Here is a 25,855-nt window from a genome sequence, read left to right as displayed (position 1 = left end):
ATTACCATATACTTGATTTTGAATCGAAATTCGATATTATAGACTCAGCCTTACCCTATATACATCATAGTAATTGTTGAGAAAAAGTATCTCATCCTCTTTCAGAATGAAACTTCTGGAGAACAATCCCATAATGCTTTGCTAAAAAAAGTTCAACGTACATCTGATAAATAATGCGAAACTAACTTTTTAACGAAGGCGCGGGGAATTTAAAACAAGAAGGCAGTATCAACACCATCTACTCTATGCTTTCACGGTTTACGCTACACTTCCAAGCTTTCATTCACTCAGTTCAGGTGAGTTTTGTGTGAAAGGTAGAGCCTAATATAAATGTTCATATATTTACAAGTTAGCCTAAACCTTCGCCTCGGCCTAGTATATTGTTGATGTACCCTAACGTGGCGCGCCCCCTAACGTGGCGCACTTTGATTTTTCGCCTGTAGCGCCTAGCTAGAGCAAAAGTTTTAACTGAAATTTCACAGAAAGTGAAATTTCATCAAGTTATAAACACTCCCGTTCATAAATCGCGAATTTATTTACCCGCTACAAAGTTAAAAGAAAAACTTATTTTGGCGTGATTTTCCGATTTTATTTTCAAGTGCAAAGTGAACCCTTTGAAGATGCCCCGAAAAATAAGAAAATAATTTTGTGACAAACATCTGGCTGGGTATGTAAGTAGAGATAATAATGATTTATCAGAATTTATCAAGTTTTCAGAAATTCTTAAATGTTAATTTGGAATTTCCCGAGATTTATTTAAGTGCGCCACGTTAGGGAACACTCCGCCAAATTGTGCCCAATTTCCGGACGCCACCGTTTTTTAATTTCGGCTTAAATTTTATGAAACCGAAATTGTTCACAGAGGTTAAACAGCAAGCATTAATAAGGTAAAAGTACCAGTATTTCACTGCATGAATTTGAGGTTTGTCAACAAAGAGGTTTGGCAACACTACACGAGGAAATTTGGGTATGCTTCGAAGTGCGCCACGTTAGGGTACATAATAAGAACGTTAGTTAAATTATAAGGCTAACGTTACTTCTGGATGTAACATTTGTCGACGTTAGGCCAACTTTGACTTGATTTCGTAAGTTAAATGTTTCATAACGTGAAGTACGTACGAAACATTTAAGACTAGATTTAGATTCTGTAACAGGGTTCTACAGAGGCAACCATGAAAATGAAGAAACACTGATTCTAAACCGAGTTTTTTCGGCTTTGTTTGTTAGTTTGGGTTTTTTTGGTCCCCCGATTAAAAAAGAAATGATAAAATTCACGCAGTATGAGTATTATACAGCAGTTAACATTTTCAGAAATCTGGACTTACAACCCACCCGCCAACCGTGTCCTTGGTCAGCAAAAGTGCAAATGTTTAATCACAACACGCAACTTAAAACTGTAAAAGGCGTAAACACTAGAGGGTATATGCACAGCCGTTTTCCCACAGTAAACTTCTATGCGAGATTTAACCTCAGTGAGGTCAGGATCTCTCTATAGCCTCTGATGACGTCATATGCATGTACCTTTATCCGGGCATGCTATCCATCACCGAGGCCCCTGTGCAAGTTGTTGATCCGTCACAGGGCAGTTGAAAAAGTTTGTCAGGCATGAGATTTTTCAGACTTTTGTCTGAAATCAGACTTTTTGAATGTGAGAGAAAGACATTAGTAGAAAGATATGCATCTTTCAGACCTTTCATCAATTTTCAGATTTTTTTTAATTGACAATCTCATCCCTGGTTTGTACAAAAGCGTGCACTATTTTTCTCCGTTGAAGGAGCCTAGTGTAAGGAAAGGGTCAGAGGAAAATGTACAGTGCTTGGATTCGTCTGTGGAGAAAACTTAAATAGTGCACTCTTGAATTAAGACTTAGGCTTGTTTTGACATTGTGCAGTGCCAGTGGCGTATTATTATTAAACAGAAGTAAATTTACAGGGGGAGCTTGAGCTATTATTTCTGAACTTGGACACTGGCACTCAATGGGTTTTAACAACATGAAAAGCACCTTTTCTTGGCCATGTAAAGTACTAGACCCCTGGGGCTTTCCCATGTTCTTGTTGGTGTTAATTGTTTGCATGTTAGTTTTTCTTTGTCGTGATCACAACGTTACGGCCTACCCAAACATCTCAACCTCTACACACACAGAAAAGCAGAAGAGGCTCTTTCACATCATGGCAGGGCATTACGACTTAGATGACAATGTTGTCCCCGACCTCCAGTGCTATGAGATGCTTCCCGCAGATGCGGAGCTTCAAATAGCACAAGCTTTCGCTGGGAATGAACCGACTGGGGCTTTCAAGCCGAAGTCTCCCGTGCATCATGCATCATTGTCCGCCCTGCCAGTGGCGCTTCACGGTCCATCAGGGTGCCTTGATGAAAACTTACTACAGGTACCATATCTTGCATCTGATGGCCTTGTGGGCAGCAGTTCTGAGCCAGATGGTTTGGAAGGTGCAGTGTTCGATTCTCCACCAGACATACAAACTGTTCCTTCTCTGCAAGACACACCCAGAGGCACAGCAATCAGTGCATCCTCCCATTCGATGGCCCGGTTCGATCATCAGTCCGTTTCGTCATCGGATGATTCTACCAGCCGGTGCGTGACAGCCACCTCCACCGCAGTCAGTCACTCGCCTTACGAAGTGCCTGACATGTATGCAAACCTACTAGGTCTACTCATGCAGCACCGAGAACAGCATGTGAAATGGAGCCCACCGGCTAGGTTCGATGATCGTAACTGTGGCCGGAGTGACTTGCAGTTCGACGGTCGGTGTGATTGCGATGTACACCTTGTACCGAGATGGGATATAGAAGAATAAACCCTCTTAGTTATTAGGCCAAAAAAAAAAATATTCGGTCTCTGGTCAGACCAAAGTTCCGGAATTGACGCGGCCACGCGGCTTTTTTTTTTTTTTTTTGCTTTTTTTTTTTCCTTCAAGCTTGGATTGTTAAGACAAGGTGGGTACTATTTTGCTTTTTTGGTGTCCTCATTTAAATTGGTGTCCTCCATAATTTGCCTTGGTGCTTTCGATCATTTGCCTTGGTGCAATTTCCCATTCCTTGGTGCTGTTTGGTAAACAAAATTGAGGAGGTGCGGAAATAGAGGGCGCTGTTGGAGCTACCGCGGAACATTTAGGAAAAAAAAAAGATCGACGCGCATGCTTAAAATCGACGCGCGCGCTGACCAGAGACCGACTTATTTTTTTTTTGGCCTTACATAAAGAGATCTGTATTGCCGCTGTACAACTCTACAAAGATCGTCTTTTATTGTGAAACATTTTTGAAAGGTTCAACTGAACTGTGAGCTGTTGTATAAATATCATTTATTGGTTACAAAACATTTTGCCTAATTATTTTTCGCCTGAAACTATAAATAACCTCATAAACGTAAACATTTTAAGTTAATTCAAAGAAGCGAAATGTGACATGAAGTGGGTGAAGTATGTGGCAATAACACTGCACCTATAGTCTCAAAAAAGGGCGTGATGTTATATTAAACTTCACGGGCGCACTTTGTGGTATGGGGGTGGTGGGGGAAAACAAGAATGACAAAGTTAGAATTTGCTTCAAAACAACCTGCACGTAAGCGTGCAGCAGATAATTGTTTTTGCTGCAAACTAATTTAATAAAACAGTTGGGAGAACACCGTTTCAGAATAGAGTTTCAGAGTCTGAAGATTTAACTTAATGTGTACGTGTAGCCTACATACGAAATATCGACTGATAAGGTTCACCTGTCTGAGTCTGTTCGTGTCGACTGGAGTCGTTCCAAATACTTTGCAATGCAAATTTGGAACAGGTGTCAGTCCTGTATACATCGATACTAGAATCAATACGTCGAAAAGTTTCAACTAACAATTTATTTTGTGAAACCATGGAGATAGCTCCATGGTAAAACCAAGTGTATTAAAACAAAACTTTGCCTGTTAACGAATACTTTACATTGCAATTACACGAATGTCACTGTTCGATGTGGTATAACTTACTTTCAAGAATATATTTGGCGAATTGCCAGGGTAATTATTGTTCATTCTTTCAGATTGCTCAAGCATTATAAAGTTTATATACTTTGCGGTTTGTAAATTATTTAAAGATATAGTTACAATAATAGTGTTACACATAGTGGAAACGTTTTGCTTGGTCTGGATTAACTTTATGAATATTCGTGTAACTTTCTGCTTTTAACATTATTTTTAATATATAGTTACCAAGACTAAATTTTACGTAATACCAGAAAACGTGTAAATAAGAGAAATAATATTTAATAATTATATTACTTTTTAAAATTTATATCAGAATATCCATATTTAAAGGAATTCTTTTATTTAAACATATTTACAAATACAGATCGAGGAACAATTTGCTATTCCGATTTCAATCCGGACGACTGAAATCTAGACGTTTTGTTTTCTGGCCCACTTGAAATTAGGTTTGCCATTATATTAGGCCTTTATGCATACCTATAACGACGCGATACGCACACCTTTTGCGTCTTCTTGGTATATTCACCAAATATAAGTTAACTCAGCTACTGCTTTATAATCATATTCTCTATTGTGATCAGTGCACACAGGATATACGTGTATATTTACAACCATAAACAAATTATTATCCGCACTAAACTTACAGAAAGGTTATATACGATCCGTCTTCTGTATAAAATGGTAAATACGCACGTGTAATTAGTGGTCCTATAAAGGAGAAAGTTACCGTGGAAATTATATTTTCCGCTTTTTACCAGTTCTTTACAGTGTAAATATTGTTTCAGAATTCAGTTTGCATAATGTAACGTCACAATGGTTATCTTCACGTTGTTTGGAGGTTCAATCTTACGTTGTCGTTGTATTGTTTAACATGCATATGTGTAGAAAAAGAAAATTAAAATGCAAATTGCGGGGTAAAGCCGATAAATCTAGACTTTTTCCTTTTATGTTTTGAATGATGACCGACGAATATCAGACAAATTCTTGGGTTATTCTGCGATTGTACAGTTTCCATTAGGTTATAGAATTGCTGAATTTCACAAAATAATATATAGTTGTTCTCTGGCTCCTTGGATATTTCTGACTTTTTTGTTTATGGGAAATAGCTTTAGAATTTGGACAGGTACGAGTCTGTCTTCAACGCGTCTACAGCTTTCTTGAGCAAAACCTGGATCCGCCCTTGTGCAGTAATTTTTTCCAAGTAATATTATACTTGGCAGGTCCTGTACACGTGCGCGCAACGCGCGTAATATGCAGCATGCACAGTGTATGAGGTTTATTTATATGGAACGTAGCGTATGAGATGGAGCTATTAAAACATGGAGCTATTTAAACAGTTAACAAGTGTTGACTGCTGTGATGTGGGATATGACGTTTTTAACACCCAAGGGGCGCATAGCACCCGAGGCGCGAAGCCGAGGGTACTATGCACCAATGCTATATCGTGCCAATAACTCAAAAAGATAAATGGTTGTTACTTGTGCGAGAAATGAATTACATCACTGCGATGTAACCTTTGATGTAAGGTTTTGATGTCCTACCGGACATGAGACTGAGCGTTTTGACGTTGCATGCAGTTCTCATTGCTCAAAGCTAGCGATATCACCCTAAGTGTGTGACATGCATTTTTATTGTCCAGACACGTGGCCGTCCTGGACCAATGAAATTACAGTATCCAAGCACACGATATAACAAATGTTTTACAGACTGACTGTTCACGTGGCCTTAATTGTTCGGGGAAAAAAATGAAATTACACTATTACAGTGTCCAATTAGCAAACGATATAAACATTTCAATTATTTTTTATTTCCGAGGGGAATACCGTGCGCAACGTAAATCGGCCCTTACGATTCCTCACGTTTCTTTCAGTAGTCATGACTCACTGTGCAGCTCGTTGCCAGAAAGCCTGTTTGCAATTCCCAACGTCATCATTAAATTTTATATAATGATGGCCTGCATTTCCAGTATAAAGTGAAAGTCAACAGATCTTTCCCTTCCAGTGCATGTCATGATTTGGTCGAACTATCATGGTTGAATAGGTTGGCGAATTACAAACAAACATTATCGGGAAACTTTAGTGAAAGCAACTTTCGATTCAAATGCAACCAATTCTTGGAATTGGTAAGATGGAAAGTAAACGCCCTTGTGTCCAGCAACAATCCTGCCTAACATTAATGCTATATACTGCCATTTATACGATGTGGTAATGACCTCTTGAAATTATTATAATTGCCATATTGTGTGGTCTATATTCATATTAACCTTAAATTGACGCATAAGGAAAGGAGAAATACATCTCAAGATAATCGGTTTTCGTTTCGTGTGTGGTCCCTGGAACCAAGTAGGAGCCATCCAGAAGAAACTCTCAATTTCAGTATCGCATATAATGCATCACGTGCTGCGCATACTGCCATTTGAACGGGTCAGCAACGAAATTTGAACTTTTATTTCAATTTCTCTCGGTCTCGCGGTTTCGGTGTGTGAGAAAGAAAAGCATATACACCTGTTGGGCAACCATGCCCTGTGTCATTTACTCAAGACAGTTCAAGTAAGGATGAACTCGTCATTCATACGAAGGAATCCTTCTCCAGGTGAGGAGGTAAGGTTTTGATATATTCTAACAGTTTGTAAGCAGGTTTCCTTCTTTAGATTGTATGTAGGGAAGAACAGAGAGCGATAAACATGCCTAAAATGTTTTAACTCCCATCACTATTTACAAATAGAAAAGCGCTAATTGAAGGTAAAAGTTCAACGATTACTTGTTTCAATATTAAATCCGGAACATCATAGTAAAACTGTTTAAATCTGATGTGGGATGTTAAGAGTAAAATATTTCAGGCCTACATGTAGTTAATGATTATGTAGGGAGTTGGATCAGTATTCAGCAACCTAATGAACACATTTATGTCAAAATTCTCGTTCGCACCCCTCATTTGGGACAGGATAGCCACGCCCAGTTTTCATCAAATTAGGAGGAAATTGTGCAAGTGCGGGGAATACTGGTAAATCCCATTGGGGAAACGTGCATGTATTTTTAGTAACTCTAAAACGGTAATTGTGTCCCACAGTTAATATGAGGACGACCAAAGGAAGTACTTCTGTGAAAAATCCTCGTGACTTCCTTGGTAGCATCACAACAGAGATGGGCAGGTTTGCAGTACGAGCCGTAGTGCGCGTGCTTCTATGCGGATTTCTATGTGGAATGGCTCAAGGTAAGTTACCTCAATTTGACATGAATATTTTGCAGAATTGATTTGTTACAAAATTGCAATAGGAAATCTAATGTTGTCACGTTTGTGCGTAACTATTGTTCTACACTGCACGATAAAAACGGTGGAGAAAAAAATCCCGTAAATTTCCTCTCTTTTTTTAGGTATAGAACTGTTAAATAAAACCATAAAATAGGCACTATGAAAGTTACGACCTCAACAATGGTCCTAAAGTGTCAGCTTTTTCATGCCTGTTTCTCAATGAGATCTTAAGTACCGATGTGAGGAGGAGAGAAAGAATTCAAACAATTTAGGACATCAACGGAATCGTCACCGACTTTACAGTCATTAGTCATTAAATCCCATCAATACTGCCTGTATGTGGTCTCAGTTACGTCTTTACTTTTAAAAGAAAACAATGAAAGTTAGGACGTAAAACAATAGCATTGGGCATTGATCAACTGTGAACCCATGAGAAATTGACGACTTTGCTTACGGAGTAGCTAAGATGAACGTTTTGTAAATGCCTAAGGCCTGTTTCTGTCGCATCGGGCCAATTTTCCAATTTACGTTTTCTCCACTTCTTCAAACTGAAACTTGAAAAGGGACAAGTTCAAGCAACCTTAATGGCCGATCCAGGTCTAGGGGTCACTAGGGGCTATCACCATCCCCCCCCCCAAAAAAAAACACCAATAATTGTAATTTTTAGTGAATGAAAAGATAATGCGTGCGGTATGGCCCAAAAAACTGTCCGTCTGACTGTTTTCAAAATAACTACAAAACCACGAGCTCAATTTTGATTTGTTTTTGGTTGTGCAGATACTCCTAGGCCTAGGGCCTAGGCCTCAACCCATAATGAGTTTCATTTAATTTCAGTTACGCATCACTGGACAATTGTCAATGGAGCACAACAAGTACTGAAATTGAATGAGGCAAGGAACTTGGTCACAGTGTCCAAACATGTTGTTGTGATCAATTGACAATTATTATTAAACTCAGAGGTTGAGTCCAAAGCTTAGGACTAAATCTGCACAATCAAAAATCTTCAAACTTGACCTATGGTTTTGTAGTTGTCTCAAAAATAGTCAGGGACACTTTTTTGGGGACACACTGTATATTTCAGGTTTGTTGCCAGCCTGTGCGAGGGATAAAATGAAGGGAAAAAATGGACCTTTCAACGAAAGTCTAGACTTTTAATCATCAAATTGGGAAACTATTCTTACACTTTCATTGCAGCCTAAAAGTCTGTTTGGAGAACAGACAGGTCCCAAGCATTGAAGATCATGGACCCATGATGAAGGTTGACCACCACCCCGACCCCCTCGCGAATGGTGCCGCGCCACTGAAATCAAGCATAGGTGCCGCGGGGTCACATGATACATGCACGCATACCTGCAGGCTTGCGGTTCAAAACTATAACACAGTTCAATCATTTTGAAGGTGCATGGGAGCATCTGAATATTGGCAGTGATGATTTTCAATATTTTTTGATTTGAGTCAAATTCTCAGTGTAAAACAACAGGCTTCCTTTCCCTACTCTCTAAATTCCAAAGAGTGAAAATTCACTCCATTCGAGTGAAGATTCACTCCCACAGTCGGAAACTAGGGACTAATAGACGTTTTAGAGTGAAATTTCTTCAATCGTAAATATCGAGTTTTCACTCGAGCTTCGACTGAAGCGGTTCATTTTTCTGACTATTTCAATCGAAAATGAGAGTGATTTTCACTCTAAAACGTCTAGTCCCTAATTTCACTCTTTGGAAGTTCGAGAGTAAATTGGTTTAGAAATGAACACCCCAACTTGGTCAGAAAGTGAACCGTTAGGTTGGGGTTATTTTGAGGAAAATATTTCCAACTTATTTCAGTGCAGCAAGCGTGGAAAGAGGGGAGTTCAAAAGTACACTTTGCTCGTACATATCTGGAGAAGTCACCAATCAGCTTTCTCCAACGTAGTCTTAATGCCAAATCGTATTGTAAATTAATTTATTTTATTGTTTGCAGCCTCACACTCGCCAATGAACATGTTTGCTCAACGCAAATACAGCGCGTCCCAAAATACCCGCAACTTTTTTTTGCGAGGTTCTATATAGCGTTGGCGCGCAAACACGTATATCGCCATTATTTTTATACTATTCTAAAGCTTGGAATCTGAACTTTATCCCTTGCAGATAATGGTTTGATATTTAAAAGAGTTCTTAAAATTATTCGTGTTCAAATAAAGCATGTCGAAAACAAACTCAACCGATTGCTAGGAAAATTGATGATGCGGTACAACAGATGCAAACTCGAGTCACACTTGGAGCGCGCTGTTTGAATAGGTACATACTTGCAAGTGAATTTCAAAATTGAACTTGAAACGAAGAACAATATTGTGAATTCGTTTAACGTGTAGTATACGTGGATCGAAAAGAATAGGAAAACACAGAAAGTAAAAGCCAACGAGATCATCATGGACATGATGAACCATTTCCACAGTAGAAAAAAATGTGCATGATTGATTTTCCTTGAAATCGGTTGAGTTTGTTTTTGACATGGCTTTATTTGCACACAAATCATTCAAAACCCTTTGGAAAATCACACCAATACTTAACCAGGGATAAAGTTAAGTTTCCAAACTTAAAAATGACATAAAATAATGGCGGCACGCGTTTTCGCGGCGTCGCTACAGCCTCGCAAAAAAATGTTGCAGGTATGTAGGGACGCGCTGTAGGGCAGTGGGACGTTTCGGTATGTTGAACCGTAGGATATTTGTATTGTATTATGACTTTTCCCCTGTAAAGATTTCACTCGTTTTTGACCTCTACCGCCTTTCAACCTGAAAAGCCGTCTAACGAAGGAACCTTTCAAGACATAGTGCACAAGCGAATGAACGAAATATAGGGGAACAAGATGGGGAACATCACTAACGAAAAAAAAACCCACTCAAAACCGATGTGTTTCGCTTATTTTTTTTATTCCAGAGCTGAATGCAGACGATTTGGTCACAGCAAACACTGTGACCGGTGAGGAGTGCCAAGATGTCATCTTGACTTGCCGGCTGAGAGGAGAGGGCCGCAGCCTGGGCCTCCACCGCCGGTTCTCCTGGTCCAAGCAAGGCGGCGACCGCTGCGGTGACGGCGGAGGCACCGTCAGCATCACCGACTGCAGCTTCCGCGAGGCGGGCCAGCTGCTCGACCCATCAGACAAATTCAACTACGCGGTGGCCAAGGACAACACGAGCTGCAACCTGACCGTCAGGGGGTTGCAGTTGTCTGATGCGGGATGCTACCAGTGCGACTCGTGGGCGCCAAGTGGGGCCGTGTCTAGTTGCGTGGAACTCGTTGTTGTGGGTATGTTCACTATTTGTTGTTGTTACAATAACAGTAAAATAATATATTCCGTTTTTGGAATCAAGGAGGGAATTTACTATTCCTATATAGCCTCGGCGGAATCTAACATCCCCCTAAATATATTAGTCAATTAAATATGTCATGGTATATCGATTAACACATATTGAACTGGACAGTTCTAAGTATACTACAATGATATTTACAGGTTTTTGAAAATTTGAAGAGAGTGGGGGAAAAGTCGTTAGTTTGATTGTACATGGCAGTAATAAAGTGAGCAATTTTGTCTCACATATTTTTTCAACGAGCAGAATGTTTGGGTTCACAATTTGAAAAGAAAACCCCTACATTGAAAAGTGTCTTCCTGAAATGACATCACAGCAACAACGCCTTCAGTTGTCCGGATATAGCATGGAAACATGTTAAAAGTGCATCTTTCAATACAATTCACCAAAAAGGATGTCAATTTTTTCATACATTTAAGAGGAGTAGAAAGTTGCAAAAAAATGTTTCTCAGAAAAGTTTATTTCATGGACCCTTTAAATTTATGAATGTAACATTAAAGGGGCCGATAATCAGATTCCCTCTAACAAATCACAATGATACTGACCAATTTTCCTTTTCAGATCCCGTCAGGAGAGCCTCAATTATGCAGACGAGCCCGGTTATTCTCGAAGGCATTCCCGCAACATTCACCTGCAGTGCCGGCTACGGCGACGATGAAGTCCAGTTCACCTGGCAATTGGACGGGACGGACCGCCTTCCAAACGAGGCGGCCCTGGTCAGGCCTACCGATGGTAGCGTGGATTGCACGGGCCGGAATGAGACACTTAGCACGGTGGAGCTTACACTGAAAAGAAATGGTTCCGGGTCGGTTCTACAGTGCGAGGTCCGCGGCGCTCAGCTGCTTGAAACCGCCAGTTTAATCATACCGGATGTACAAGGTAGGTTAAAGTACTTTGGGGAATGTATGAATATGATACTTCTTTTAACACCCTTCTGAATCATAATGAACCCTAACAAGCTATCAGTTGTAAAGGAATTTCAGTTTCATTGTTATTTTGAAAAATAAAATGATAATAATAATTGCAGGCAGGCTGTTCAAAATCCGGGCCACGGCCCTAAAATGATAAAAATCTGCGTGTCTGTACGCTACGTTTCCTCAACGCCGTCCTCGCATGTTATGCGCCAATTGAAAAAAAGGACAGAAGTTTCCTTTAAAAACAAGAAAACAACAAACACAGAATCAAAACAAGGACCAAAAAAGTCCTGCCAATTCTTTGTAGTCCTATATTCAAAACTAGAAAGCACTCAGAGAGCGCAAACCTCCGCCAAGGCTAAGAAGCCATTCCCGCCATATTGTCAGTACACCCAAAAGAAGTAGTCGCATTAATGGTGAAGAATTCTAAAAAAAAAAAAAAAAAAAAAGGTGGATCCAGACCCAGATCCTGATCACTTCCAAAATCTAATCGATGTGTACTTGTACCAAGGACCACCCATACAAAAATGTTCATGCAAATCCGTCCATACCCTTTTGAGTTATCTTGTTAATAACTAACAAACCAACCAACCAACCAGCAAACCACCAACCAACCAACAAAATCGGATGAAAACATAACCTCCTTGGCGGAGTTAATAACTAAAATGCTGCTTTGCCTAATCATACATGTAATAACACTACAGCTGAGCGTCGCAAAACACCTCAAGTCACGAATCACGTGACGTGTCCGGAACAATAAGAGCCTGAATGTAAAAGTCACGTGACTGAGCTTCCGGAACCAGCTCGTGCGGCCCGCCTATGGGCATTTTACAAATAGGTTGCCCTTTCCTTGCTATTAGAGTTTTGACATTATGATTTCTAACCGTAATCACCCCAAGAAAGATTCATGTTGGGACTTTATCTAATTGGTATTCCTGAAAAATATGATGAGAAATCACTTGCAGATTGGTAAAAACCGATTTTACTTTCGACCTTTTATTGTCGATTTTTTTTAACTGCTAAAAGAGTCCTTCAAGTTTATTCAAAATATTGTATATACTTAGTTTCAGTTTTCACCCAATGACCACCACAAATGTATTTCATGAATTTTCATCTTTGTACGAGTACACCGAGTTCCATGGTCCTCATGTGTGAGAGGTCAATTTTTGGCACGGCCTTGCTTTCTTTTACGTTAGGCGATTTTTCAATTCCATAAATTGAGATGCTAGTAACGTTCAGAATAATTTGAAAAAGGACAAAAGGTGTTCAACGAAACCCCTTTCATATGTGTGTATAGAGAAGGAGGGAGCGATGACTAAAATAACGCCAAATGTAATTAATTCAATTCAATGATATCGCAAGCAGTCATGTATTTATAATTTTTTTTCATTTCTGACTTATTTTCAACCACAAATACAAAATGGTTGGATTTAAAATACACTAATTTAAGGCGATTAATTAATTAAACTACGGAATGTACCATATTCTCCGATGCTAACACGTGGCCGCCGTATGCACCCTTAAAGGGTCCATGCAATGTAATTTGTTTAATGCTATCCATTGAGAATGCACCTTTTTGTCACATTTGACCTTTTTGTCAATTTTCTTTTTGTCATTTTTGAAGGTTATTTTGTGCCTAGTTGATTTTTATGCTAATACGAATTTCCATATTTATGAGCAAAAGTGTAATGTCATTCCGGGCAGAAACCTCAATATTACAGCTATTTCAGCACACACAAAATTGCTGGAATTTTGGATATTTCGCGGTCATAACGTTTCTTTTCTTTGGCGATTCGTTGTTGTGTAAGTACTTGGCAGTAAGCCAATGAGCAACCCTTACTCACAAATGTTTTCAATGAGCAAATTTGTGAGTTCACAATTTGAACAGAAATCCCCTAAACTGAACAGTGTCTTCCTGAAATGACATCACAACAACAGCACCCTCAATTGTCCGGAAAAACATTGAACATTTCAAACTTTAAAGAAGTGCACTTTTCAATAAAAATTAACCAAAAAGGGATGTCATATAGTTTTCATACATTTAAGAGGAGTAGAAAGTTGCACAAAATGTGTTTCTAAGAAAAGTTCATCGTACGGACCCTTTAAAAAATTCACCGGACAGCTCCTCAAGGTGTCAAGTGCTCGGATCACAATGCTTGCGAGACTTGAAAGTGTTGGCGGTTTTTTACGAGAAATTGAAAAGGAATTAGACTACCGCGCTTTCGCTATTGCATCAGACAAGGAAAAGACACAGTTTCCTTATCAATGATCTTTCTAGTTTTAAGTAGGTCTATAAAGCAAAAAATGCTGTGGTCGTTTTCGCTTTGGCATCCCGTATCTCTGGAATTAATCAAAAGAGTTTCTGTTTCCATCATATAAATGATTTGCATCTGTTGATACGTATTAAAATCGTTCAATCCAAAGGGCCTAGCTGACTCAAACTTCTCCTTTGTTGAGGCCGCGTGGTAAAACCCTACGAAACCTTGCGGTCCAGGCTCCCTGCACTATTGCATTGTAATACTGGAAACAAATGATTAGTCTGGTTCTCAAACCTGACATTTGTTCCCGACGGCCCTTTTTAAAAACTCGGCTTCGTTTCCGAATTCGCTTTTTCATTAAAGCTTTAATGTTCCGATCAAATTTTGAAATAAATCACTTACTTCATAATATCATACAGTTATGATAATACAGTTGGATATTTCTGTAAGAAAACATTGACTAATGTTGACCTGGAATCTTCAAGGTTAGGCACCCAAATAGCACTGTTAGCAGGCGGAGCCGACTGAAGACCACGCCGAGTTTTGGAAAATGCCGGTAACGGTCGTCAAATTCAAAATAGTATATGACGCAGCAAAATGTTCGCCCTTCGTATACGATCCGAGTACAAAAACGTCGTTGAATTTCAAATTTTCTTACTAAAAGCAATGAATATTAATTATAAACTCGTGCTTATTTTTAATAAGCAATTAGCTTATTCGGAAATACTTATTCGGAAATACTCGGGCGCTATCCGATTGTCGACGAAATGAATTAAGCAAACTTCGGACATTTTCGGAAAAAGAAGGAGTTCCTCCCGTTTTAGTCAGGTGACGTAAATTGTAATACAATGTATTACCGAAGGCTACCTGACCTAAGATTCATCAGGAATAGTCAGAATCTTTTGGTCTGGGAACCAGACTAACAAATGATAAGCTACTATGTGACCAGTCTCTTTTCCACACACTCCACAACTGGATCAATTATCGATCGTGCGTTTGATTGACCTATATTCGAACCCTATTGACTGATCGACCTTAATCTTAGCAGTGGCTGATCTACGGGGTTGGGGTGGTTAGGGGTTAAACCCCCCTCCCCCTCACCCTCCCCTCGGCCACAAAATATGAAAAATATAACAGAAAAAAATAGCACTTGTCTGCCAACCCCTCTCATGACAGCTAAACGCCCTCTTGGGCTAAACCTTGCTCGGCCCCTGCTGCCGTTAACGGGTTTTTTTAGCGAAAGGTTATAACCTTTTTGCAGTATGGCGGAAACATTTGGGTATAAAATTCGAATGACTTTACCGCTCCAAATGGCACCATTCTATTGTGTCTGCCAAACTTCAAAAGTTCACTGTGAACAAAAGCACGACAACCGACTTCCTTATTTTGGTGTCAACAGCAACTTCCCAACCGTCGCTTCGGGTCAGAAGTTGCAAAAGTGTTCGATAATGTTTTTGAGGATACTGACTAAAAATGACCATTTACTTGGAATTTTTGGAAACCCAGTTTCACCCAAGTTTATCGCCGAACAATTAAAGGGAGGCCCGAGACGCCTAAACTGTATACATCTCAGATACCCACAATTATCTATGTTATTTTTTAATATGCCCATATCGGCATATTTAAACATGCCCGTATACCCATATGTCAATATCTAAAATCTCACAAGGTCAGTGGCGTGTTTTCGCTTTGGTTGCATGACTCCATGAGGCCATCGATTTGTTTTTTTTCTGTAGTCTATTATCTTTGAGTGCTGACGCTTTCAATTCCTTAAAATAAAAAAAACGGGTGTGTGAGGGGGAGGGGAGGGCGTAGATCAATCACCCCACTAGATTGCAGAATAGGATTTCCTCAGAACTAATTCTGATGACTGAGAGTTTTTTCTCTAAATAAAACTGCATCTTTTACAAAAGGATTCACGGCGACATTTTTAGAAGTGTAATTGTCTGAAGAAACAAAGACTTAAAAAAGACTGACTGACTGACACACTTCACTCAAAACAAAATCACTTGGTGCAAATTTGAAAACGAAATTTACAACTACATCTAGCTCCTAGCGAGTTGTTGATTTAAGTGTTTCCTTAACTTGGAAACACTGCACTTACCTGGATCCGGTTTGTGGCTCTTTGCCAAGAAACGAATCAATAGAGACCAGGAAAAAAAGTGATTGTTGTCCATGGGAAAGCTTAAGAAAATAAGCAAATGCATGCCATTATTGTTTGAACGTCTGTGTAAACGTAGATCTTATATTAAAGGTTGGCCTAGTTCAGCAGGTTGTTCGCTTGAGTCCAGGCTGTAAGCACCGTCGATATATCAATATTAATCGATTATTCGATATTATTGTGATATTGATATGCTAAGCATATTTTTTCATCATATTGCAATTTTCAATATTGAGAAATCATATCGAAAACATCGAAAATGCGTCAGATTATCGTCAAAATAAATGTCCTGTTTGTACTTACGCTGTGAAAATATTGGGTAATTGATTCGTTTGGCAAAATATAAGCAACACAATATGTATAGGCAATTTTGCCCAATAGTTGAACGTTTTAACTATTCGCCCATCGTCCAACCTTTTTACAGTGTATACTTTGTGCTTATCGTTTGCTGTAGGCCTATAATGAAATAAAACTCGCCGGCAACTTTGTGCTTGTGACTCAAAGTAAAAACGTCGCTTTGTGTTCTGCGTTCGCTGGAATTCTCGGTTTCCCCAATGTAAAACTATAAAAAAAAAAATGAAAAAAAATGAAAAAAACGCCCGTTCTAGACAAATTCTCCGTGCTGAAAATTCTGATATCGACGGTGCTTCCATCCAGCACGCGACGTCGAAATGTTATCCCTTTGGATAATGCCGCAAGCTAATTCGCATTTTTATGAAAACAATATAGGCCTACATAGCAAGTCTTAAATGAAGGAAATCGGTGACCCCGTAATTAAAAATCTAGAGACCTTGTTTGTTGAATGAAGTTTCAACAATACAATGCTGACCGTAGATCCATTGTCATTCCCCCAAAAAACCTCGTCATTTGAACTGTTATTTTGGATGGACATACCAGCCACTTGAGGAAAATTTCTTTTGGCTGTTTCTCGATCTCGGCTGAAGTATATGATCTGTTTATAAAAACCTTGGCTGTAAAAGGTTACTTTTTTTTTGCATTTCCTCACCGTGAAAAACAAAGTTTCCCTGTAATTCTTCGCCCATAGATACCGATTGACTTTTGACGTCAGCTTTGTGGTCAACTATCCTTTACAGGAAAGCATTGGCGGCTATGCTTATCTTTACTTTATCTCCAACTTTCAATTTTACTTTGTGCGGAAGACGCGCATCGTGTTTATATGGTCACAAGGTTGTCCTCACCTTTCCCATCTGTTTAAGTTAAATCAATCGGTACTGAAAAAGATACTAACTATTTCCTTGCAAAACGTCAGTACATGTACAGCGTGAGTCAATAAAAGCGGAGCCCAAAACCCAAAAATTATATTTCATATTTAAAAAAATATGTAGCACCAAAAATAATAATGACTGGAAAGCCGATTTCATAAGCTACTTTTAGATGAAAAAAATTACTGAAATTGGTCAATCCGTTCAAAGAATATCACCATTTAAACACAATGACCCTAAAACCTCTTTCGTCAAAAAAGGCGATTTCAAGAGTCTTCAAACACCACCAGCGATAAAACCGCAGTTTAAAAGTAAAAAATATTCAACAAAGACCTTTTGAAGGCCCGTCTTTTAAAATAAAAAGTGGATTTTATAAATCATATTGCTTGCCTTACCAGGGTTGTTAATCAAGATATTGTGTACTACGGTTGTTGACAGTTGTTGAAACAAGTATTCAGTGTCATTTTCTTTGTTGTTCCAAACAGTCAGAATACACAATAAATTGGGGGTTTTTTTTGTACGAAACAGGTTTTAGGGTCATTGCGTTTTGATATTGTTTGAACGGATTGAGCAATTTCAGTAATTTTTTTCTATCTAAAAGTAGCTTATGAAATTGGCTTTCCAGTCATTATTATTTTTGGTGCTACATATTATTTTTTAAATATGAAATATATTTTGGGGGGTTTACGTAACGCTTTTTTTACTCACCCTGTATAATCTAGAGAGTTGGGTTGTGGAATAAAATTAATATGGATCTGAGTACAAAATAGTTCCTCGCCCGGGACTGTTAAAAAAAAAAAAGAAGGAGGCGGCCCTCCCCCTTTTTTATTGCCTTTTTTCCCTCAAGATGACGGATTTTCCAAGATGGCGGATGGATTCGTCCATTTTCTCGATTCTTTTTCTTGATTAAAGATTGTGCCCAAAAGAGCCGTTACACTTTCTACATATTTAGCTATAATTTTGTTGGTTACGTGTACTCTTGTCAGTTTTTTTCATATTGTTATGTCTATTTGTACAATGTATGTATATGTTTTTTAGGGTTTTAATGTAAGGTTTTTTAATGTGAATGTGCAGAACGAGGAGACAAATTTTATGTTTTACATGATGAGAATAAAAATTGAATTTGAAATTGAATTGAAATTGAAAAAGACAATGGACCGATACCCATGTTGACAATAATATTTGCAAAAAAAAAATGCAAATGAATGAATTAAATTTTCATAAAAGGAGGCGGGCGGGAAACAAATATTTTATTTGCATCTCGGTAAAAAAAAAAAAAATCATTGACCGTACGGCGGTCACTGTGGTTTCGCTATAGCGTAGTGTTGAATCCTGCAGGTTCCGGTTTTGAGTCATGGAAAAAATTTTGTTGAGAGTTAAAGGGATCATTTTGGTCCGAAATTATCAATTACACTCATTTTGCGTGACGGTCCTTCAGCAAATTTCCTGATTGCAACCCCGCCAATCAAAATGGTCTAGCGACGTCCCATGCTGCTGTCTTGGTTGCAGATCAAGTAAATGCAGGCGGGAAAAGGGAAGTGGGCGGGAATAAGAAACTTGTATATTATTAATTTTTACTTGGACTTATTGTTCCACAATCTTTCTTTCTAAATTTCGATTAAATCTTTCTGCTACACTCACTCTTACCTCTATTTTGGTTCTTCGAAAACCACTTTATATAATGTATTTTTTAAATATTATAACCGCCAATATTCTTATACCTTATGATACACATTTTTCAAAGAAGCTAGCATTTTTCTATCTTAATGTCTTATTATCAGTGCCGCCCACTTCCGTCGCCATATCAAACGATATCACGAGAGAGCTCCGCAATGTACCAGGCGGAGAGGTTCTGATCAAGGAGCACGGAAACGCTTCCTTCAGTTGCGTGGCGGTCGACACCAAGCCCGCCGCGCACTTGACTTGGCTCTACCGGGGCCTCGAGGTTCAAGACGGGCCAGGCGGACTGGTAGAGACGGTGGTAGAACGGCCCGGAGTCGAGGGCAGCACGTACGATGTCAGCAGCACCGTGATACTGAGGAATATCCCGCGGCAGGATGACGGCGCTGAACTGGTCTGCAATGCCACGGGAGCTGGTGGCGTCTCTGCGACTCTTGGCATCAAGATCACGGTGAACGGTAAGCAATTGAAGGATGTTGTTTAAATGCTTAAAGGATCATTTGCTTTTCACGTTTTTTGTTCGTTTCCAATAATAACACCACTCAAATCTAAGAAAGAATGTTCAAAACATGTTGAAGTTTCAGCTCAGTGGATTTAGGCCTTCTCTTCTAGAGTGAAGTAACAACACATGCACAACGTTTTGATCGTGCCCCGCAAACTTCAACGCTCGGCAGCTCCAAGAAATTGGCCACTGGTCACACAATTTGGACACTCAGGCTAAAGGGCCTAATATAGGACCTACTTGTTAAAATGTTATACCCTTCCCTCGGTCTTAGCCTTATAGAGCGGCTCATAGGAAATACTGCTTTGCAAACGTGATGTGCGATAGTACCGCTGGCATGTCCGAAACGGACCCACGGTTCATTTGAGACCTAGCCCAGGCGTCCCAAGGCCCCGAGTTCCGTCGGACGACCCGTTCCGGCCGCGCCGTCCCCACGCGCGCGGGGTACTGGCACACTTCTTGCCACATCCTTGTTATTATTTACTTATGTTCAAATATTATATTGAGTAAAATACTGTCGAATTAAAAGTGGTATTTCAGAAAGGGGGCAAGGCATGGTCTTTTCACTGTTTATCTAAATGAGTGAGAACTGCAGCTAAGAATCCTGTCATTTTGGAACTGGTCACATTATGAAATGAACTCCGTTCTTTCCACGCCTCCATCCCCTATTGTTTCCCAAAACGACAAAATAAAGAGGATGACACACCAATGTTTTTAAGTTCATTTATATAAAATGAAAATCACATGAGGAAAAAGTCCATTATTTTTCTCCAAGCTATTGTTTTACGATTACCTGAAATTTCAAGACGATTCAAACATTGCATATTCTTGCATTCTCAGCTCCCCCACAAAACGTCACCATAACAACCGGTGTCATAGTTGAAAGCGTGCCCGCTCAGTTCGCATGCTCGGCCGAAGGCTCGCGCACGAGATCTTCCATAGTCTGGTACCTCGACGGCGTGACTGTCGCAGCGACCGGGTCCCAGCAAACGTCCTTCTCCCCGGAGCTCTTGAAAACGACCAGCGTGGTCACTTTGTCCCTTCGGAGACACCAAAGCGGCTCCCGACTAAGATGCGAGGCTTCCCATGAGTTGCTGGATGAGCCCTTGATCAAGGAAGTGGTCTTGGACGTGTACTGTAAGTAAAACCTTTCTTATTCGTACATTGAGGAGTCTTTTATTGATGCAATTTTTATATCAGAACTTAGATAAATAAATAATCAGACTTCTACTTCCTCACAATTTTCTTCCTTTCGCAGTTTGCCCTGCACCCTCCATTACATGTCCCACCTCTGTGAACAACAGCGACCCGTACACTCTTACATGCCGGACTGCCAGCAGCCGGCCACCAGCTAATCTCAGCATGTACTTCGAAGAGCCACTTCAACTCCTCGGCGCAGAGACTGAGACCGAATACGAGCCGGCCGACGACGAGGGAGCCACGGCCGTTCTGACGGTAGAGCTGACCGGTGATCGCTCGGACCACGGGAAGATGGTGGTTTGTAGACGGAGTCCAAGTGAAATATGTCGCAACGAGGAATTGGATACATGCCATCTGAATATGCATTGTGAGTGTAATGGAAAAGTTTAAGGAATAATCACTGTTAGGATATCTTTTTTAAATTGAAACCTCCGGAAAACATTGCTGTATACATCCAGCTCCAGTCAGTATCGTTGTTTCAACCTGACATTGATCGGAAGCAGTGGCGTAATCCGCTGAGGGGTTGCAAGGGCCCACCCTGGAGATATTTTGCCCTTAAACAACTATTTCAATGAAAGAGCAAGCACCTCACAACCACGCACTACAAAACACCCTATACCCCTCTATACCATTTCGCCCCTGCCTCTTGAAAACCTGGATACGCCACTAATCGCAAGTAAACCTATACTTATCTCATGAAACTTATCCCATTGCTCCCTGTCCCCAGTTCCTCCGACCGAGGTCGAACTCTTGGACGGTGCCAACTCGGACAGCGATTCGCACCAGACAGGCCGCAGCGTCGAGGTGATCGACGGCCGCGAGTACGCCTTCACGTGCTCGGCCTCGGGTTCCAATCCCCCCGCGACGTTTCAGTGGAAACTGGGTGACGCCGAGCTGCACGGTGCCGCGTACACCGAGACCGAGCGGCGCGGTCCCGGTCCCGGGCCGGTCAGCAGGGGGTGGGACGCCTCCAGCCGGCTGTCACTGACCGTTCGACAGGACGTCAGCCAGACTCAAATGCTGACTTGTCGAGTCATGTATCCGAGTCAGCGCGTCTTTCGACAGCTGAGTTTGGAATTGAGCATAATTGCTGGTAAGTCGATCCGATTGATTTTCTGAATTTGTTATATATAATAACAATTTGGTAGTTTTGGAAGTTTCTGAAGAATGTTTGGATTTATATAGTGTATACCACCGTGTAAACTTCTTCACCGGTGGCCCTCAAGGGATACCACCGGTGTTCAATTTACACCGCGGGGTACAAGTTCTGATGGTTACGAGAAGTAGGGGAGAAGGGCGGATACCAGACTTTGCCATAGGTCTGGGGGTAGTACAGGGCCAATGGGGAGAGGGGCAGGTACCAGACTTTACCCCTCTCCCTTTCCCCCACCCACTGGCCACGCCCCGCCCCTTGATCTCTCCCAATGATTTCCCTCCCCCTCCCAATAATCTCCCTCTCCCATGCAATGATCTCCCTCCCAAATATATCTCTCTCAATATCTCAGTCTCGAAATAAGGCCAGGCCCTCTATATTTATATTTTTCATTTTTGATCTTGTGTTAAATACGACTCGTACAAGTCTACTCCAACCCTGACTTGCAAAATATGAAGTGACTCAGGGTCACGGTGACACACTTTTGCAGTTGGCGTAAACATCTATTGAAATTCAATGGACCGTGATGAATTGCTTTTGTTAGTTGGGGCAGCCAGGATATGACTCATCGCAACGTCAGAAGCAAACAATGGTTGCTATTTTTAGTTCCTATATAAGCCAGATACCCTCACAGCGGATGGCCAGTCGGATTTATAAGGCGGAGTTCAGTGGTATCTAATCATATCCAGACTCGACAGCACTGTACAACTGTATAGCTTCATTTCCGAATACGAGCAGCTAAACTACCAACAGACCAACTTTCAAAGGTAATTATAATACGCTTATAACGTGTATTTTTTATACATCAGGTGTCCAATATGTCGGGGTGATTTGTGTGTAAAAGGCGAAAACCATAGGCGTCTTTACTTGTCAGCGGCCCCGAACACGTTGTAGTTGCGTCTTTTGCAATTTAACATGCCAGATACGAGTAAGGATGATTAGGCCCCAAATTATTATTACTGTATGTTTGTGTGTAACAAAATTTACTTATTAAGGCCTATTTCTCCTTTTTTTTCAGATGAACTGTCCATCTAGTGTTGTAGATGTTACATACGGGCAAGATTTCGTCACATTGGCAAACAGCATGGTCAACACGGTGGGTGAATGGATCGTGGTCAAAATAGGAGATTTGACTCAGCAGTTAAAGAATGCAAAAACCTTTTGATATATGACAAACCAAAAAGCTATTTAAATGAGCTAATTTGAATAACAAAGAAAGAGCCACTCGGAGTGGCTTTTTACTGTATATATTAAGATGTCAGAAAAGCTATTTATATGAGCTAATTTGAATAACAACGAAAAAGCCACTCGGAGTGGCTTTTTACTGTATATATTAAGATGTCAGAAAAGCTATTTATATGAGCTAATTTGAATAACAACGAAAAAGCCACTCGGAGTGGCTTTTTACTGTATATATTAAGATGTCAGAAAAGCTATTTATATGAGCTAATTTGAATAACAACGAAAAAGCCACTCGGAGTGGCTTTTTACTGTATATATTAAGATGTCAGAAAAGCTATTTAAATGAGCTTATTTGAATAACAACGAAAAAGCCACTCGGAGTGGCTTTTTACTGTATATATTAAGATGTCAGAAAAGCTATTTATATGAGCTAATTTGAATAACAACGAAAAAGCCACTCGGAGTGGCTTTTTACTGTATATATTAAGATGTCAGAAAAGCTATTTAAATGAGCTAATTTGAATGACAACGAAAAAGCCACTCGGAGTGGCTTTTTACTGTATAAATTAAGATGTAATAAAAGCTATTTATATGAGCTAATTTGAATAACAACGAAAAAGCCACTCGGAGTGGCTTTTTACTGTATATATTAAGATGTAATAAAAGTTATTTAAATGAGCTAATTTGAATGACAACGAAAAAGCCACTCCGAGTGGCTTTTTACTGTATAAATTAAGATGTAATAAAAGCTATTTAAATGAGCTAATTTGAATGACAACAAAAAAGCCACTCGGAGTGGCTTTTCACTGTATATATTAAGATGTCAGAAAAGTTATTTTAATGAGCTAATTTGAATAACAAAGAAAAAGCCACTCGGAGTGGCTTTTTACTGTATATATTAAGATGCCAGAAAAGCTATTTAAATGAGCTACTTTGAATGACAACGAAAAAGCCACTCCGAGTGGCTTTTTACTGTATATATTAAGATGCCAGAAAAGCTATTTAAATGAGCTAATTTGAATAACAACAAAAAAGCCACTCGGAGTGGCTTTTTACTGTATATATTAAGATGTAATAAAAGCTATTTAAATGAGCTAATTTGAATGACAACAAAAAAGCCACTCAGAGTGGCTTTTTACTGTATAAATTATAATATATGAATATCAAATAAAGAGAATGTATGAATGATCGTTTTATCGAGTCCAAGTTCAATTATAATGTAAAATCAATAGAGGGCGCTATTTCTGTGTGGTGATGGATATCAAAATAATATAAACAGGGTGGTATAATAAATGATCGATTTATCGAGTCCAGGTGCAATTATAATAAAAGAAATCAACAGAGGGCGCCATTCATTGGTGGTGAGGTATTATAAACAGAGGGCGGTATTTAATTTTATGATAAGGGTTATTATACCGATAAAAAACAGAGGGCGCTATTAACGGGCACTAAGAGATCTGATTTCAATTATATAAAGAACAGAGGGTGATATTTAATTCTTTATTTAAAATTGCAATCATTTTTATTTAAAGTTTATTAAATAGATGGAATACTTTGGGACGTCACAACTTGGGGATAAGTGCGATCATCATATAATCATCGAGAATGGTTTTTTAATTTGTGAAACGTGCGGTGAAATAGTTTCACGTTATTTTGATTTTTCGGCAGAAAATGCGCAAGAAGATCGTATCAATTGGTCAATTTTAAAAAGAAACAAAAGAAAAACTGTGGAAAAACTTATTTTGTCTGTTTGTCCAGAGCAAGACTTAGAAGATGTCCAAGAAACAATCAATAAATATAACGAGCTCGTTAATTACAAAACATTGAGGGGAAACGGATGTGTCAAACGGTCGTTAATAGCCGCGAGTTTCCATCACGTCATTGGATTAGACAAAGAACGAGTTAGAAAATTATTTAAAGTGACTCAAAATCAATTTAATAAAGCACTAAAAAGATACGATGACCACTACAATAAAGGCGGGGCCGAGGGTAACACCCCAAGAGGTGAAATAGAGGTATAACTCGGTGGATCGCTTTCATAATGTTTATTTACCGAGAATTTGAACTTGTAAGTTTTTCGATAAGAGATTTTTTTTCTTTTGCCAGCCGTTCGTCTACCCGTTTTTTAACTTCTTTTTCAAAGTCTGTATCGTTTTTAATTTTTTGAAGCTTTGTGCTGGTCTTTGTTCTAATTTTTTGCTTAAGCTCGTTAAATTTTGCGAGCTCTCTCGTAATCAATATAAACTCTTCGTGTGATATATCTCCGTCGTTGATGGCTTGAGACACGTATTCTTCAATCGTGTTAAGTTTGGAGTCTGCTAATATTTTAATCTGGTCGTGCTTTTTTAGCTTGGCGGATAATCGCCTAGACGCGATTCTAAGCAGAATATCTACACCAAAAGCGCCTATAAACGTTCCTTCTAGCACCAATCCAACGGGGGTTGATATAACACCCAAGAGAGCGGGAATACCGACAGCCCCCGCTATAGCCCCCAATCCTTCTAATCCTATTTCTACGTAATTAATAGTGTCGATCACTCTCTTTATTTTTTTATAAGTGTGCTCTCGGTGGTCTCTCTCTTTTAAGATTAAAGATCGAATCTCTTCAATCTTTTTAAGTCTGTACACTTTTGTTTCTTCGTTACTATTTAATCGGAGTACATCTCCAGAAATATCGGGGTATAGCGCCTTACCATCTACACTCATGTTTTTAATATAAAAAGATTTTAAAATTAAAAGATCTCCAACTCGATAATGATACCCTCACCCTTGTTGTTGAATACCTGTCCTTTTTCACCGCTGATAGAAAATGTCAGTTTGTCGATTATACCGTTTTTAAGATTTTTGAATCCCTCGGCTCTATCAATATCGGGTTTGCGCGTAGCCACGGGTACGATTTTTAAGATGTCAGAAGGACGACCATTAAAAAAGTTTTCACTCGTACTTAATTGCGGGCAGCGAATAAACAAAAATTTAAACGGATTAACGTCGTAAGACCCCGT

At 39.6% G+C, this 25,855-nt stretch overlaps 2 protein-coding genes across 2 annotated transcripts in view; both read left to right on the top strand.

Moving 5' to 3' along the window:
- The first annotated feature begins 163 nt into the window (after positions 1-163).
- On the top strand, positions 164-2,826 carry LOC119719235. The gene is made up of 2 exons (XM_038188610.1): positions 164-296; positions 2,143-2,826. Exon 2 carries the CDS (start codon positions 2,169-2,171, stop codon positions 2,814-2,816), a length of 648 nt encoding a protein of 215 aa, XP_038044538.1. The 5' UTR covers positions 164-296; positions 2,143-2,168; the 3' UTR covers positions 2,817-2,826.
- Positions 2,827-6,528: 3,702 nt separating this feature from the next.
- LOC119720942 overlaps positions 6,529-25,855 on the top strand; it is a 40,664-nt gene continuing 21,337 nt past the window's right edge. Inside the window, exons 1-8 of the mRNA XM_038190812.1 lie at positions 6,529-6,579; positions 7,049-7,192; positions 10,150-10,518; positions 11,142-11,459; positions 18,918-19,274; positions 20,159-20,455; positions 20,577-20,885; positions 21,246-21,611. Of these exons, the coding sequence (XP_038046740.1) occupies positions 7,054-7,192; positions 10,150-10,518; positions 11,142-11,459; positions 18,918-19,274; positions 20,159-20,455; positions 20,577-20,885; positions 21,246-21,611 (2,155 nt within the window). The 5' untranslated portion in view covers positions 6,529-6,579; positions 7,049-7,053. The remainder of the gene's footprint in view (positions 6,580-7,048; positions 7,193-10,149; positions 10,519-11,141; positions 11,460-18,917; positions 19,275-20,158; positions 20,456-20,576; positions 20,886-21,245; positions 21,612-25,855) is intronic.

The sequence above is a fragment of the Patiria miniata genome, unplaced genomic scaffold (genome assembly GCF_015706575.1).
Source record: "Patiria miniata isolate m_02_andy unplaced genomic scaffold, ASM1570657v1 HiC_scaffold_13, whole genome shotgun sequence".
NCBI lineage: Eukaryota > Metazoa > Echinodermata > Asteroidea > Valvatida > Asterinidae > Patiria > Patiria miniata.
The sequence above is the reverse complement of the archived record's forward strand: the minus strand, read 5'-3'. Positions and strand labels throughout refer to the sequence as shown.

What these genes read in the sequence shown, in the direction of transcription:
- LOC119719235 (XM_038188610.1), top strand. Translation starts at nt 2,169, where the DNA reads ATGGCAGGGCATTACGACTTAGATGACAATGTTGTCCCCGACCTCCAG.